This window comes from Triticum dicoccoides, chromosome 2B, assembly GCF_002162155.2.
Source record: "Triticum dicoccoides isolate Atlit2015 ecotype Zavitan chromosome 2B, WEW_v2.0, whole genome shotgun sequence".
Lineage (NCBI taxonomy): Eukaryota > Viridiplantae > Streptophyta > Magnoliopsida > Poales > Poaceae > Triticum > Triticum dicoccoides.
In genome coordinates this window covers 79,991,143-80,007,753 of record NC_041383.1, presented here as the reverse complement: position 1 = coordinate 80,007,753, position 16,611 = coordinate 79,991,143, and the positions used below count along the sequence as shown (strand labels likewise).

The 16,611-nt window shown below is 45.8% G+C and overlaps 1 protein-coding gene and 1 long non-coding RNA gene across 3 annotated transcripts; one reads left to right on the top strand and one right to left on the bottom strand.

The window, feature by feature from the left end:
- Nucleotides 1–434: 434 nt before the first annotated feature.
- LOC119362252 lies at nucleotides 435–2,048 on the bottom strand. 2 transcript variants are annotated; one of them, XR_005173230.1, is made up of 3 exons: nucleotides 1,912–2,048; nucleotides 1,105–1,829; nucleotides 435–678 (listed from the first exon to the last, which is right to left on the bottom strand). It is a non-coding gene; the product is annotated as an uncharacterized LOC119362252 (long non-coding RNA). The 2 variants fall into 2 exon arrangements; XR_005173229.1 differs by having other exon boundaries at nucleotides 1,105–2,027.
- Nucleotides 2,049–10,717: 8,669 nt separating this feature from the next.
- On the top strand, nucleotides 10,718–15,673 carry LOC119360518 (SNF2 domain-containing protein CLASSY 2-like). The gene is made up of 4 exons (XM_037626123.1): nucleotides 10,718–10,781; nucleotides 10,895–11,142; nucleotides 11,399–12,787; nucleotides 13,621–15,673. Exons 1-4 carry the CDS (start codon nucleotides 10,718–10,720, stop codon nucleotides 15,523–15,525), a joined length of 3,606 nt encoding a protein of 1,201 aa, XP_037482020.1. The 3' UTR covers nucleotides 15,526–15,673.
- The last annotated feature ends 938 nt before the right edge of the window (nucleotides 15,674–16,611 follow it).

Here is a 16,611-nt window from a genome sequence, read left to right as displayed (position 1 = left end):
CAAACTAACTATTTCCATGTAATATGTTTTTTTGAGAAGAGACTCAAAATATCCTAGATGTGATGCTTATACAAGTTTGAGTTTTAAAAAATGCTTGTACAAGTATGCAGACTGAAAATATTTGGACTACCTACATAGCAAAAATTGTGGGATTTCACATCACCTCAGAATATATAGATGTAAATACATCTACCTAGAAAACAAGACCGGAGGATTTCACATCAACTTACCGTAGTACTACCATAAGTAGCTCCTGAAACAAAACACTACATAATCAAATAATAATGTTTAGTTTACAAAGTAGTGTCCATTGAATAGTCATGAAGAGTATATTGCATCAACAACACATAACTTGAAATGCGGAATTACTAACATAATCAAACTCAGCAAGCAAGGCAAGGGTACAAGTTAACTCACTGTATGGGCATAGATCCTATTGACTTCACTAATGTCTTATGCACATTACCCTTAATAACATGGTCAATACAATAGTCATCTACCAACTATTTTGGGGATGGAAGTTAGATAGTACAGAAGCATAACAACTCATCTGCTCAAAGATGCAAAGAGAACTGCTACACAGGCTATGGGTTGTGCCTGATTTCTACATGACAAGATATAGCAGCCATCGATCACCTCGGCCGCAGCCATCGATCACAAGGTTGTGTGAAAATCGTCCTGCAAAGGGTCATGTTCACAGCAATTCATTAAACAATTTCTGGAAAATTAACACTGCATTCACAATAGTCAATAGTTATTAACCAATAAAAGACGGATCAACTGCTGTTATGGAATTCTGAACGGGATGCAAAATTGTTGCTTAGCCTTCTCATCCATGCCCTGAGTATCCTTTTCCCCTTTCTACACATGTTGCATAACAAAAATTGGGGCATTTACTAACAAAGATTATACAACATAGAATGGTAGAAGAAAAGAATACATGTACTGTATGTACGTAGTAGACATATGAAGATAAGCAAGGACATAAATAAGATGTGCAACTGAACATGGAAAGAAGAGAGGAGTTACTGCAGGTGGGTGTACATGCGCTGGACTTAGCAAAGGGAAGGGGAGAAAGAAAGTTTCAGGGGTGGTGGTACAGACCTGTGATGTCGTTCTCCTCCTGGTTGTCCACTCCTTATTGTTCAGTTTGTGCACATCTTATCCTGGGCTTCCTGGGCGATCCTTGATCACAGCAGCGTGCCCTGATGGCATCCACGGGCTACTTGCAGCGGAGCGGGCGCGATGGCTTTGTGCAGGGACCCGAGGATGCCCTACTTCCTGCTGCTCCCGCTGACCTTCTGCTTCCCAATGCTCGAGCGGCTCGACCTCTCATTGACCTCGTTGTGGGGACAACGCTTCTCTCATCGGCCTCGCACGTCGCAGGGGCGCCCGCCTCCTCCTCTCCAACGACCTCCCACTCCACCAGGAGGAGATCGCCAAACCGAACGCCTTCGTTGCAGCGCACCTCGCTGCCTACTTCCCCGTCGTGTCCGACCTTGCCGTCTACTGCCGTGACCCTCCATGCTCGCCAGCCACGCTCCATAGCATCAAAGGTCGTACGCTGGCACCAGTAGGCCCTCGACCTCCTCGACTGTTCGGATCTCGAGTCGCTGCTCTAGGCTTGCCCCGAGCTCACCGCGCTCGACCTCTCCAAGTTGTACTGCTAGACCGAGGATGTCCTGCCGGCGCTCGACGCGCACCCGGCCGCCGCCGCTAGGCTCATTAACCTCGACCTCGGCCTCGCCGGCACCTCCAATGGCTTCCATGCCGCCCTGGGCCATCGCGGCCCGCTGGCCCCTTCCCCAGCCTCCAGTGGCCATGGCAAACTGCAGTGTGGGAATGGAGAGAGGGAGAGAGATTAGTGAGGAGACGTAGAGAGAAGGGAGGAGGGCGCTGGACACGGCTGACCGGCAGAGGAGGTCGTCGGCGGCTTGCAAGAGCGCGGGCGGCGACGGAGGCGGGGTCGACTCGGGGTGGATCTGGGAAAGCAGACGGGAGGAGGGGAAAAGCAAAAATGCTAGACATACAAAGACTTACACGTTTTTACACGCTCCTTCCATCTAACAACCAATCACAAACCTCTCCCTCCTGATTTTCAGGGGGTGAGCCGCTCCGCTTACCTATTGACCAATCAAGGTTAACCATCCTGTAAAAACCTGTAAATCGTTTGTACGTGTAGCATTGCCGGGGGAAAAGAGGAGCAGAGGCGCAATATGTGGATCCATTCTTTTCGAGGCATGATTGGCAGACGGGGCCGCCGGGATAAGATGGAATTTACCTGAAAACCAGGGAGCTGCGGGCGGGGCTGCCGGGATCGGGGACGCGGAATGCTTGACTGATTGGCAGACGCGTCGTCTGCCTCAGCAGAACATTTGATCTAAGCCGTTGATCTAATTGACAGACCGTTGGCATTATATGGACGGTAGGATGTGTTTAAGTTGATTTGATCAGAGGGTCCTAATTATCCTGTGTACAGTTTGTTGTGTGGCGTTAGGGAAATTTATGTTTGCTCTTTTAATAGTAGTATATAGATATATAGATATATAGATATAGATTTTGTTTTTGCGAATTAATTTATATGTATGTTCAGCCTTGGAAAATAATTAATGATTAAGTGATAGTCGAATCTAGATCTCGTTGATCTTTGTTTTGTTCCGTCGCAGATTCTTTCATCTTATTTCTGTTTCAGCAGATCAAATCCGTGTTTTGCGCTCATAAACATCAACTTTTTTCGATAAGCAGCAGTAGACAATTTATTTATTTTTCCTCTAGAATGCATCATCGCTGCCATGATACACGTTCTTCCCAAAAAAAAAGTACTAGCGTTCTGTTTCTTCACATATTTATTAGTACTAGAAGAACGTCCGTGCGTTGCAACGGGCCACATTAACTTTAAAAGTTCAGTATCAATTATGTTAATATTACATTGAATATTCTCATATATATTAAGTGACATCGACGACCTTTTTTACCATCAAATTCTCTCTCTCACACACACACATCCTCTTCCTCACCCTCTCTCCCCCTCTCCCTCACTCGGGAGGTGGGACGAAAATAAACCCGAAACGGAGACTACCAACTGAGACATTAGGAGTAGAGATCATTTAGTTGATAAGAATAAATAGAAAACGGTGTTAAAAAGGAGAAACAGATTAGAATACATTGAAAAACCAAAAGGACGATGTAAAAGGGGATTCGCCCTGCCCCCCGGGCCTTGCCACCGAACCGGCTCAGCGGTCCGGTCCCCGCGCGGTCGTCTTCTCCTGTTCCCCGAGCCGCGTCGCTACTGAGACGGACTCCCGCCCGACCACCTCACTGGCATCGAAGGAGAATGGATAAGGGTGACGCCCTGCCTTCCCTACCCCATGGGCTCACTCCTCCTTGACGCCCCCTCCCAAATCCACTTCTCCTCCTCGCTTGCTCGATCCCGTCGATCTGGACGAAGTCAGACGCCACGGCCACCATGACCGACCCCGTCCACATGGCCACTGCCCTCCCTGCGGGCTAGGAGCTTGTCGAGGAGCTTCGAATGCCTTCGCTACTTCGTCTGCGCCAACGAGATCAAGTCCAGCACCCCCGCATCGACTTCGCTGCCGTCTTCCTCAACCTTGGGCCACCGCGACATTGCCGTTCGATCCGCGCCGCCCCGAGCTCCCATGTCTTCCCCTAGGGCGCCATTGACACCGCCATGATCTCCTCTTGCCTTTCCCTTGTCTCCCCTCTCGTTTGCTCTCGTTAGGTATTTCGCCGTGGCCGAGAACCGCCGTCCGCCATGGCCATTGCAGGGGTAGCCACCGAGCTCCTCGGATTGACCCCGTGGCACATGCCCGCTCCTATGCACGCCCATGCCCGAGCCTGCCGCTCTTCTTCCGCACCCGCGGGGCCACTCCCTCTCCATGCCCACGCCCGCTACACCGCGTCGGTCGCGCCCGCCGCTGCCGTCGCGCTCGCCGCAGCCACCGCACCACTGTGCCCCGCGCGACACACCCTGGTCGCGCGCCACACTCTCGCTGGCTGCGCTCGCCCCGTCTACTGCCCCCCTGCCTCGCGCTGCCTCCAGTCATGGCCATCTTCTGCCGGCCGCCCCCTCAGCCTCGCCTACTGCGTGTTGCTTCCTGCTGCTATGCGCTGCTCTACCGCTGGTACGCTGCTGCACCATGCCCTCGACACCGCCGTGGACAAATGTGGCGGAGGGATTGTTAATGGAGTACGAGAAGGAGGTGGCGGAGAAGGTGTGGAGAGGCAGGAGGTCTGGGGCGGTGTCACCTGGCTATGGTGGAGGTGTTTATCCGACAAGGAGCCGGAGTGGAAGGAGAGGTCACAATTGGAAAGAATCACAAAAAAAATCATAACTCGGAGATCTCAGTTCAAAAAAATGCTAATATCGATGGAAAACATAGAAAATGTTTGTTGTTATCAAGGAAAGGTAAAATTTTAGGAAAGTTAGGATTTTTGAACTGATTTCTATGGAAATGGGGTTTTATTGTTTGATAACGTGATATCAGTACCTGCCCGTTTGTGACATGTCTGATTAGGAAAGTTTGCAAATGTTAAGAAACTATTTATTGGGAGGAAAGTTGTGACGTGTCTGTTATTTGTTTCCTAAAACAAATTTCACTAATAAGTTAGGAAAGTTAGATTAAAATGTATTATTTGTTTCCTAAAAATCTGTTGTTTGTTTCCTAAGACAAATTGAACCAATAAAAGGAATCAATTGATTTGCATAATTTAAGGAAGTTAGATTAAAATGTATTATTTGTTTTCTGAAAATCTGTTATTTGTTTCCTAAGACAAATTGAACCAATAAAAGGAATCGATCGATTTAGATAAGTTAGGAAAGTTAGATTAAAATGTATTATTTGTTTCCTGAAAATCTGTTATTTGTTTCCTAAGACAAACTGAACCAATAAAAGAAATCCATTGATTTGCATAATTTAAGGAAGTTAGTTTAAAATGTATTATTTGTTTCCTGAAAATCTGTTATTTGTTTCTAAGACAAATTGAACCAATAAAAGGAACCGATTGATTTGCATAAGTTAGGAAAGTTAGATTAAAATGTATTATTTGTTTTCTGAAAATCTGTTATTTGTTTCCTAAGACAAATTGAACCAATAAAAGGAATCGATTGATTTGCATAATTTAAGGAAGTTAGATTAAAATAGCATAATTTAAGGAACTTGGAGGAGATCGAGGGGTGGGGCTGGCTAGGGGGTGGAGGTGGGACGAAAAAAACCGGACAAAAATAAACTGTACCAGGCTACCAAGTGCTCCATTAGGTAAACTGCAGTGCAAATAACTTGACTGCAATTTTCATTCAAGTATTCATTTGTAATTCTCCCTTTTTATTGCTATATGATATCTGATGCCTGATGCTTTTACCATATTAAAAGAACACATGCATTAGAAAAGAAATACGGTACCTTAGTACTTTTGTTCTTCTCTAGTGAGCAGGAGTCCTAGCATCTTCCTCCTGCGCATTTGTTGAAACAATTCTTTCATCATTGAAACTTCGGCAAAGCTAATAATACACGAGAACATGGCATGCGTGCTATCGGCACAAGCAGGATGTTGTCTTAGTAAGCATACATTTGTACATATAGTGTGCTGAAAATTGAAACCAGATTTTCACGCAAAATAAGTTTCCAAGGCATTCCTTTAATACTTTTAGTTCCTTATTCTGTTGCCCCTTGTTTCCATCTCTTCCAAATACAAAGATAGCAAGGAAGCCAATGCAAAACTGGGCCAGAGCATGAAAAGTGATGCCACATCTGGCATCACAGTCTAGTGAGCCTCTGTTAGCACTTGATAAAATCAATTAGCAATAGCAACAATAACAGTGCACATGTATTAGCACTTAATATATAATCCCAACAAGAGGATCTGTTGTTGTAGAAGATGCAATGCATATTTGTCCAGCTTAATATATAATCAAATCACCAAAGAAGTACCTGTTTGTCTCACTTTATATTCTCAGAAGCTAAGACGGCTGGCTAGGATCAAGCAGCAGCAATGCAAGTGTCCCTCGCAGGTGATGTTTAACACTGAAGCAAAACAAATTTGCATTGGTGTAAAACTACAACTATTAGCTCTTTCACCTTGTCAGACAGTCCCTTCAATCCAAGAATATACAACATCTAGAAGAAATAAAACCAATGCCATAATTAGTAAACAATTTCAGCGACAAAAGGATAAACAAATTGGATTTTTAAAACAAAATCTGCACCTGCACAAGTATATGTTATATTAACAGAAGTGCAGATCCTGTCCCACTCTTCACTTTTTGACAAAAAACTTCCGAATAGCAATCTTGGTGAGTGATCTCGACCGGGTTCGATCGACATGGCGTGTCGTTCCTCCAGGAGTGGGTGCTGAGAGGAAGGATGGCAAACCTCCATTGTCAATCGGCCGGAGCTGCATCGTCATTTGGATCAGAGCATGGACGAAATCGAGATGGTAGAGGTTGAGGAATTTGTAGGACGTGAGGGTTTAGGGTGGGAATCACGAGAACTCACCCATATCTTGGGAGACGGCAGACCCGAGGTGCAGTCGTGTTTGTGCTTCAGGGGCTGCCACGTGCTGTCCTCGCCGCCATCGCCTGTCGATGCCACTTCAGCACCACGAGCATGGGACTGAGGGACGAAGGGAAGAGAAGGGAAGGAAGCGAGCTAATGACGTACCTGTGTTTGGTATGTAATACCCTCCATTAAGAGTAGATATTTTCTTAAAATCGGTTATTTTGTTTCCTAATTAATGTGATTGAGCAATTTAAGGTAAGGTTAATTAATTTAGATTTGATATTCAGAGATTGATCGTGATTGATTCTTTCACATAAAGACATTACTAAAAATAACTTGCACCAGCATGGAAAGTTATAATCCATTAAGATTTTTTTCGTTGTGTGAGAGGGTGACGCGAAACTAAACCGGTGGGGTGGGGGAGGGACGAAAAAAAACCAGCGAAATAAAACGGTTGAAAGTGGTGGGACGAAAATAAACCGTACGAGGCTACCAACTGCTACATTAGGAGTAGAGATAACGACGGGAGTTTGGGCGTGTGCGGGACTCGATCGCGGGATTTTTCTTGGTTTTTCACGGCTGAGGGGGAGATGGGGGAAGTACCAAAGAAGTACCAAAAAAGACCGAGTGAGGTGGGACGAAAATAAAACCCGGAACGCGACCTACCAACTGAGACATTAGGAATAGAGACTATCAGTTTGGCGCGAGTGTACATGAATCTTGCATTTTCTCGAGAAAAAGAGACTAGATGAAGCTGCACGCTTATGGAGATATTTAGTGCGGGATTTATTCACCATAGATCATGCTTTGAGATTTGCACGTTTTATATCGCTATATTATGCACCATTGTACTGTCTCTGATGAACTAATTCATATTTTGTTTGTGCAAAATCATTTATATGTATATTTGACGTTGAAGAATAATTAAAGATTAAGTAATAGTCGAATCTAGAACTTGTGCTCTTTGTTTTAGGCATTTTGATGCTGTAGAATTAACTTCATTGAGGTATGAAATGAGATGTGCTACAATGAAGATGGCGAAAACATGCGAATCTCAAAGCATGAACTAATGCAGGATTTAGGGGCTGTATGGCCCACCAGGGGCAGCCATGTACTATCCATTTAGCATATTATAAAGCAATGAACACCGATCACAAGGTAACTGCTGGGACAAATAACACATCAAGCCCAAAAGAAAAAAGAAGAAGAAGAAATAAATGTCAACCACGGTAACTGGCTAAGCACGAAAGATCCGCCACCGCTGCGCCCTCCATCTGCGTCCCATCACGCGTCATGGCACCGAACCATCGCATACCAAGCATCACCTCCAAGAAGAAATGCGACGCCAACGACACTGCTGTCCGGACATGCCCTAGGGTTTTCCTCGGCACACGGAGGGGAGCGGGGGATGGGTAGCACCAACAGCCTTCAGGAAGGAATGGCGGCACCCATTAGCGTCATCGCATCAGAGCTGGATGAACCGGCAGGGATTTCTCCCGCACACCCAAGCACCGCCACCCACTTGACCGGAGCCATCCAACTATCTTCCCACCCGCAAGCACGCGCCACCACGGCCTTGGACTCATCCATGCCGCCCCGCTGCAAACACCATCACGAGGTCAAGAGAACAGAGGAAAGGAGCGCTCAGAGGCAAGGGCGAAAAAGCACCGGAGCTGCACGGGAGGGAACCGCCTCCACCGCAGTCGCGCTGGAGGCCTGTGCCTCCAACACCGACGTGGATTGCCTACCATACGCCGCACTAGAGGCAAACCAGGCCACCCGGCCCCGGCTGGGCCCATATCGGGCCTGCAAAGCCCCGACCACCGCCCTCCACCAGCCCGACGCACCGCCACCCGAGAGCCACGCCGCAGCCTCGCCCTGCCACCGGCTTGCCCGAACCCAAATGAGGCCCAAAGGGCCCAGATCTAGGCCTGGCGAGCGCCGCCACCCCGCCACCAACGACGCCGCCACCCGCGCCAGGAGCACCTGCCGCCGCATAGGACCATCGCCGCCTAGGGGCACCGCCCCGCATCGGAGGAACCCCGAGAGGGGAAAGGCCAGAGGCCGCCGCCGCCAGCGTCCGGGCGTGGCCCGCGGTGGGCGCCGGCAACGGCGGCGGGGAGGAGAGGTGAGAGGGAGGGAGGCTCGCGGAGGGAGGTGCGGGGTGCGGCCAGTCGGGGAGATAGCACGCCTCCCGTGACAGCATTCAACGCCTCAAAACTTCAAGAGCCAACCGCGCAGTATTTAACTCCAACACTGGTCAATGCACCGGACCCACCAGGCCTCGCCCGCATCCCTATGATCGCGCGCCCCTCTCTCTCTTCCTCCTCCTGCTGCTACTGCTGGCTGCTCCGTCACGTCCCGTCGGCGCTGCCATTTGTTGCTGCTTCGCCTCTTCCCCAGACGAGCGCGTGCACTCGAGTACTTGACCTGACCGCACCCGCAGCGGAGAGACCCAGAGCCTTCTCCTCCGCCCTCCCCCTGCCCCCCTTTCACATCATCTCTCCAAGAACCGTCCTGCTCTCCTTCTACATGGTCGCCTCCGCCCGCCCAGGCAATCCCAATCTACGTCCCTCTCTTTAGCTCCGCCGCCGGTGACCATTGCCCCCTGTCGCGAGATTGGTTCCGGCCGGCAGCCAGCGGTGCCTCCTCCCATTCCATCGGTATGTCTGAGGAGGATAATGCCCTGTTTCCGTCGATTCTTGCTCATGTGTATGGGGCGTCTCTGGTCGACCGGCGCAGGAAATAGGGCTAAATAAGTATGGATCCAGCGGCGCTTCGAGCTTGTTCCGTCCCGTCGCAGATTCTCTCATCCTTTTTCTGTTTCACCAGATCGAGGCCGTGTTTTGTGCTCTTAAACACGATTTTTTTTCTTGGATAAGCAGCAGTAGACAATTTATTTTTCCTCTACTAGTATTAGTAGAATGCATCATCGTTGCCATGATGCACGTTCTTCCAGAAAAAAGTAACGTTGTATTTCGTCACATATCTATTAGTAGTACTACCAGTTTGGCACTAGTACATGAACCATGCATTTTCTCGAGAAAAAGAGGGTAAATGAATATGCATGCTTATGGAGATATTTGTGATAGAGTGGGGAATTTATTCACCATAGATCGTGGTTTGAGATTCTCATGTTTTATGTCGCTATATTATGCACCACTGTACTCTCTCTAATGAATTAATTCTGTTTATGCAAATTAATTTATAGAGTATGTATGTTCATCGTTGTGAAATAATTAATGATTAAGTGATAGTAGTTGAATCTAGATCTCGTTGGTCTTTGTTTTGCTCCATCACAGATTCTCTCATCTTATTTCTGTTTCAGCAGATCAAATCCGTGTTTTGCGCTCAAACACGATCTCTTTTGGATAAGCAGCAGCAGAAAAAAAATTCTCTCTAGAATGCATCATCCACTACTAGATTGGCAGAGCACATATTAAACTCGGTGAAATCTTCACCGAGTGCCAAACTCGGCGCAGCGCACTCGGCTGGACGGGCCACGGCAATCATTAATACTGCCGACTTCATTCTATCGCGAACTTCCAGAACAAATTGCATGGGTCTTGCACTAGTACATGAATCTTGCACTTTCTCGAGAAAAGGAGAATTTATTCGTAATCTTGTATTTCTTCACATATTTATTAGGATCAGTTTGGCACTAGTACATCAATCTTGCATTTTCTTGGGAAAAAGAGAGAAAATGAATCTGCATTCTTATGGAGATATTTATGATAGAGTGCGGAATTTATTCACCATAGATCGTGCTTTGAGATTCGCATGTTTTATGTTGCTATATTATGCACCATTGTACTCTCTCTGATGGACTAATTCATATTTTGCTTGTGCAAATCCATTTATTTGTATATTCGGCATTGGATTTTTTTTTAACAATTTAGTAATAGTCGAATCTAGATCTCGTTGCTCTTCATTTTAGACATTTTGATGCTGTAGAACTGACTTTATTAAGGTGTGAAATGAGATGTGCTACAACAAAGATGGTGAGAGCATGCGAATCTCTAAGCATGAACCAATGCTGGATTTAGGGATTGTATATGCTCCACCGGGGACAGCCATGTACTATGCATTTAGAATATTGTTGATCAAAAATTCAGATTTGTTTTTGGATATGAAGCAAACAAATTACAGAATTCTGCTTAGCAGGCAGTTGAATTTCACATCATGAGGTGCTAAACTACATGGCTGAAGATACGCTCAAGGGAGGACCTAAAGGTCGCCGTAGCCATCCCATCAGTGAAACTCGTAAGCAAGTAGCATGGCAATTATCCATTAAACATTGCTATGATCATATATCTACAAAAAACTTTACATAAAAATTATATCTATATATAACTGAATATCTCTTTTGTTTGCAGCATTTGAGGCATTTTATGATGGCTCGTGGCATGAAGTTAATTGTATAAGGGTCAGGAATGGCGGTCTATTCGTTAAATTCTACTCTGGTTCCACAGTCGAGCATAACGTTGATGGGGATCATCTGCGCCTACGCTCCAGAAGGGCTACGTACTTTGACTGCTCGCATGTTCTCAAGCCGGGTGTTGATATCTGTGTACAATCATCTCATCCACTGCAAGGAAATCCAACTGGGGAAATGAAATTTTCGGTATGTCATCCTAATATTTATGATTTGTTGTAAAAGGTTTACATTCCCATTCCGCATTATCTTCAAAAAGTACATGGCAATGGATTTTTATGAACAAAAAAATAATAATACGCTGAGTATGAATAGTTTGATGTGAAAGCCATACCATCATTTGTTACGCACGTCATCTAATAGAAGTTTTTTTTCTCTCAAACATACACCAAAATATGTGCCTTTTGTATCATCTCTTGATTACTTTATTCTTTTATCCATGCAGATGTTACTGTGTCATGATGCAAGGCTCATCACAATCAAGAGAAATCATATTGAAGATCAGTGTCTCTGCCTGTTTGTTGTTATGCTCCGCAAGAACCTATGTCCTGACAATACAGAAAATAGAAAAGTGATATCTGATAGAAAAGAACAGGTGGTGACCCTAAAGAATATCTTCCTCTTGCAAAAGCTCCAACCTGAGGAGCTCCATGAGGGAAGCATACAATGGAGTTGTGCAGAGGACTGCCTGTCTCACAATAGAAGCAAGCTGTTAAGTGCAAGATTCTCCCAAGAAATTGCACATCTCATAGTTTTGTCTATCCTGAATGGAATGGAGTTCACCATCAAGTTGGTAGAAGGCAATATCATCTATAGAATCATCAAAGGAGGCCGAGCGAGTTGCAATCTTGATTCCATGAGCACACCTCCAGGCTTTGGCAACAACATGGAGATAATTTCATTCCAACTGCGCAATGAGGCTTTACGCCCAATTATCAGGAATATCCCTGTCACTCATCCAAAGAAGCACAATCTCACAGAAGACATGAGATTCACTATGAAGGCTGAATTGGATGGTCAATTGGAAGACAGGAGATTTACGGTCAAGACTGAGTTGGATGGTCTATTGGATGTTTTCTCGTATGAAGAAGTGGATTTGAGGCGCTCAAAGCGTCGGAAAACTCAAGCAGAGCGCTTTACTAGCTATGAAACGCCTAATTTCGGTCGTGACAGGTGGAAGAGATGTGATGCGCCTTCCACCAAGCATGGCAATTCACAAAGAGCTTCACGTCGAGATTCACCAGTTGCAGTAGAATCAACCTATGGAGAGGTCCCAGTGAATATCACACGGAAACAAACAAGTGCAACCGCTTTCGTGGTCAAGGAAAACCCAAACTCCGCAGAAGGGAAGCATAAGAGCACAGCAAGGATAACTCCTGTCAAGGGAAAACCCAGCTCTGTGGAGGTTAAGGAGGAGAGCACAGTTGAAGAAAGATCTCCGGGTCCTCATGTTCCACGGACACCTGCAAAGAGTAAGGAGAGGAATCTTCGCCCCCTTTTATCTCTTCGACGGAAGTCATTTACTTCATCCCGCAGCCTAAATGGCAATTCTGAGCCAGCATTTGGTCGGAAAAGGAAGGAACGCATGTGCGAAAGAGAATACAAGAAAATGATAAACCAATGCATAGGAAACATCCAGAGTGAAATGGAGAGGGACTTTGAGTTCAATCTAGGTGTTCCGATGATGAATTACGGTCAAGGTTTTTATGGAGAAGTGAATTTTACATGGCCAGCTTCTGCTGATAATGACAGTCAAGAAGAGAAAGATGGTCTTGAGGAATTTTGGAAAGAAATGGATCACTCATTGACCACACTAGCGCTTGAGAAAAATCAGGTACGCTTTGTATTTCTTTTATAATTGTTCAACTTTCTCGTGAAATAATTTAGCACTTCTCGAGAAAATGGAAGGACCTTGAATTTGGAACTATGCAAGCAGTTTTGTCCCCTTTGTGGCTAGTAGCATCTTTGTTCTTGTCTTATTTAAGATACTGAGATAATACTCATTCTGAATTCCTGATATACTCAAGCCTGAGTCTGTTTGTACTTATGAAAAAGCTATCTATGAAACCTTAGGAATTATGAGATATTTTTGGGATAATTTTAATGTTAACGGAAATCATCTTTTTTGCTTGATATTTCCTTATTATCTGCTACTAAATTGGCCAATCAGGAAAGACGAACCGCGGGAACCCACTAAAAACATTTCGGTATGTTACGCCATTTCACTGATCATTGTTGCTGCTATCAACTTAGCATATAAAAGGATGTATACAAAATATGGATCAAAGGAAATTTGTTAGCACGCCCTTGCAATCATAATGCCGTGAATTACTTGATGTTCTTCATAAAAAAAAGTATGCCATGCTACTCGTTTTTTTTCGGCACTTTGAGAATAAGAAAATATACAAATTTTCAGGACTCACATTCAGAAGCAGTTCATGAAGCCACTGCTGGTTTAGGTAAAAGTGAAGAAAATCCATGTGAACATGACTGCATGCTGGATGAGGGGCTTGGACTGGTGTGCAGATTATGCAATGTTGTATGTGTGGAGATAAAGCACATCTTTCCGCAAATGGTAGGTCCAATTAAAGCAATTTCAACTTCTCTTCACTGCTTTCACTTTTGACTCGTCACCGACAGGATGCATAATATATTCGTTCGATGCAGGCCAATTGTAATGGCTATAACAAGGAGAGACCTGGATGCCGCAATATTGATCATGATGATCTTGTACTTGATCCTTCTCTTCTTGCAATCTTGGGACCAGAGTTTTCAGAACTGAAGGGCTCCGGGAACCTGTGGAGTTTAATACCCGATCTTGAGCCTAAACTACTTCCTCACCAAAGGAATGCATTTGAATTCATTTGGAAAAACTTGGCGGGATCGCTGCAACTCGAGGAAATGGATAATCCAACAGCCAGTACTGGTGGCTGTGTGGTTGCACATACTCCTGGATCAGGGAAAACTCTGCTGCTGATCTCATTTCTTGTCAGTTACTTGAAAGTTCACCCGAGAAGCCGGCCATTGGTGCTTACTCCAAAATCTGCTATCCATACATGGATGAGGGAATTTGAGAAATGGGGCATTTCACTTCCTCTGCATGTGCTTCACCAGGCTGACAAAAGAGGCAAGCCAATGGGGCCTATTGATCCTAGGCTGCAGGCAATTTTAAGCAATTTTCGCCGACCCAACTGGAAAAATATTTGCCTTGTGGATCGTATGGACAAGTTATGCAAGTGGCATGAGCATCCAAGTGTTCTTTTGATGACATACTCATCTTTCTTACGGCTGGCGAAAGAAGACTCAAGAATGCCGCAGCGAGCATTCATGGTGCAAGTCCTGATCAACAACCCTGGGCTGTTGATCCTTGATGAGGGGCACAACCCGAGGAGCAACAAATCCAAGTTGAGGAGGGTGCTGATGAAGGTGAAGACTGAGTTTAGAATCCTCATGTCTGGTACGGTCTTCCAGAATAACTTTGAAGAGTATTTCAACACCCTATCTCTGGCCAGACCTCGGTTTGTGGACGATGTTATGACCGTGCTTGTCCCAGAAAGGAAGAAGGAAACGAGGGGCAGGAGAGCTAAACATAGAGAAGCAGTGGCAAGGCGCATCTTTGTGGACAGAGTTGGGCAAATGATTGAGTCCAGCGACAACTGGGACCGGCAAGGTGGTATCAGTTTGTTAAACAAGCTTACATGTGGGTTCATCGATTCATTCGAAGGGTCAAAGCTAAGGAGCCTTCCAGGGATACATGTATATACACTTTTCATGAAACCCACTGAAATCCAGGAGGATATACTTTCAAGAATATCGATGGCCACGTCATGCGGTGGCCGTTACCTTCTCGAGGTTGAGCTGCTCATCACGATTGCGTCTATCCATCCATGGCTCATAAAAACCACCAAATCTTCTAGCACTTACTTCACTCCAGAAGAATTGCATAAAGTTGACAAGTACAAGAGGGACTTTGTTGTCGGTTGCAAGGCGAAGTTTCTCATCGATCTGCTGCACAAGTCGTCGTACAGGGGGGAAAGGGTGCTGATATTCTGCCACAACGTGTCGCCAATAAGCTTTCTTGTGGAGTTGATCGAGAATGTGTTCGGATGGCGCCTCGGGGAGGAAGTCCTGGTGCTCCAAGGTGATCAGGAGCTGCCTGTCCGCTCCGACGTCATGGACAAATTCAATACTGACAGTCAAGGTAAGAGGAAGGTGCTCATTGCTTCGACGACGGCCTGCGCCGAGGGAATCAGCTTGACAGGCGCATCGAGGTTGGTCATGCTGGATTCAGAATGGAACCACTCCAAGACCAGGCAGGCGATCGCGCGGGCGTTCAGGCCCGGCCAGGAGAGGACCGTGTATGTCTACCTTCTGGTGGCATCTGGTACATGGGAGGAGGACAAGTACAGCCGCAACAGGAGGAAGGCTTGGATGGCGAAGATGGTCTTCCACGGACGCTATTTTGATGATCCGCTACGGAAAGCGGTGACTGATTTTAATGATGACATTCTCAAGGAGCTTGCTGATGAAGACAAGACCAAAACCTTCCATATGATAGTTAAGCAGGACTGACCGACCGAAAGGATGCTCTGTCTCTCCTGTCCCTCTCTCCTACACCGCTATTTTGTTCGTCTGATCTGTTCTAGACCTGCGCCGTAGCGTTTATGTGAGACCTCGTGTATATATAGCTTATGTGGACATGCTCTAATCTAATGTGAACTTCTATGGTATTTTGTAATGCTCTGTTGTTGGTTCTAGCACAGATGCGAACTTCTCTGCACTAGATGACCAGTTACAGAATCTGGCACAAAACTGAGGCTCAACAGCAACAGTTTGTTTTCTTCGGCATATGAGGCTTACTATTCGTCGACGACAGGTGCGTATGTGTAACTCCCTATCGTTTGTTGCAACTGGAAAACCTTGTCAGTTTCTGTCTTTCAAGAATCTCACCATTTGGGCCATTGCAAAATTCTTCCGAGACAAGATATTTCACAGATAGGACCCGACTGAATTATTGCTTATGGGCCTTTGCTTGTCAAGTTGCTGGCGTCTCCTTCATAGTACTATCCTTCACCCTGTCAAACCAAATTAACTCATGTCCCAACCTCAAGTCCCATCTTCTCGGCCTTTTAGTTAGAAGTACCATTCGATCATTAACCGATACTCCGATAGTGATATGACCGCCCTCCCTTTCCATCAACAGAAAAAAGGGTGCAACCACCATTTCTGTGCAGCTAGTTTAATTTCACTTATCTCGATCAAAATTAACTCCCACTCGCCGTGGTTGGTGTGAGAGAAAAAAAAACATATGGGATAGGTAAAAGAACAAATTCTGAAGAATCACAAGGACCAGATGATGGCTTTGATGGAGGAAACAATGCGGTGTGATGTTCAGGCTGGCATGGCTGCTGGTAGCAGTTGCTTTAGATGGGAGCCTGCCTCCCCCACTTGCTCATCAGATCTCCTTATCATGTCCACCTGCCTTAGCCAAGGCCCAATACAAGTGGACATGCCAGTTTGATAATTAGTACTTTACAATATCTTTCCTGCTTCAGAAATATGCAGAGAAAAAGGGGCTCGGAACCGTTTCGGTTTCGTGTATGCTAGTTTATTTCCAGATCTGCGAAATGGCATCGGAAAGATCAGTTTAGTTTAAAA

Excerpts from the sequence above, each read along its gene's own strand:
- LOC119360518 (XM_037626123.1), top strand. The coding sequence starts at position 10,718 with ATGGCTGAAGATACGCTCAAGGGAGGACCTAAAGGTCGCCGTAGCCAT. Across the intron at positions 10,782-10,894 it reads CCATCCCATCAGTGAAACTC|CATTTGAGGCATTTTATGAT; the intron begins GTAAGCAAGTAG and ends TTTTGTTTGCAG. Across the intron at positions 11,143-11,398 it reads CTGGGGAAATGAAATTTTCG|ATGTTACTGTGTCATGATGC; the intron begins GTATGTCATCCT and ends TTATCCATGCAG.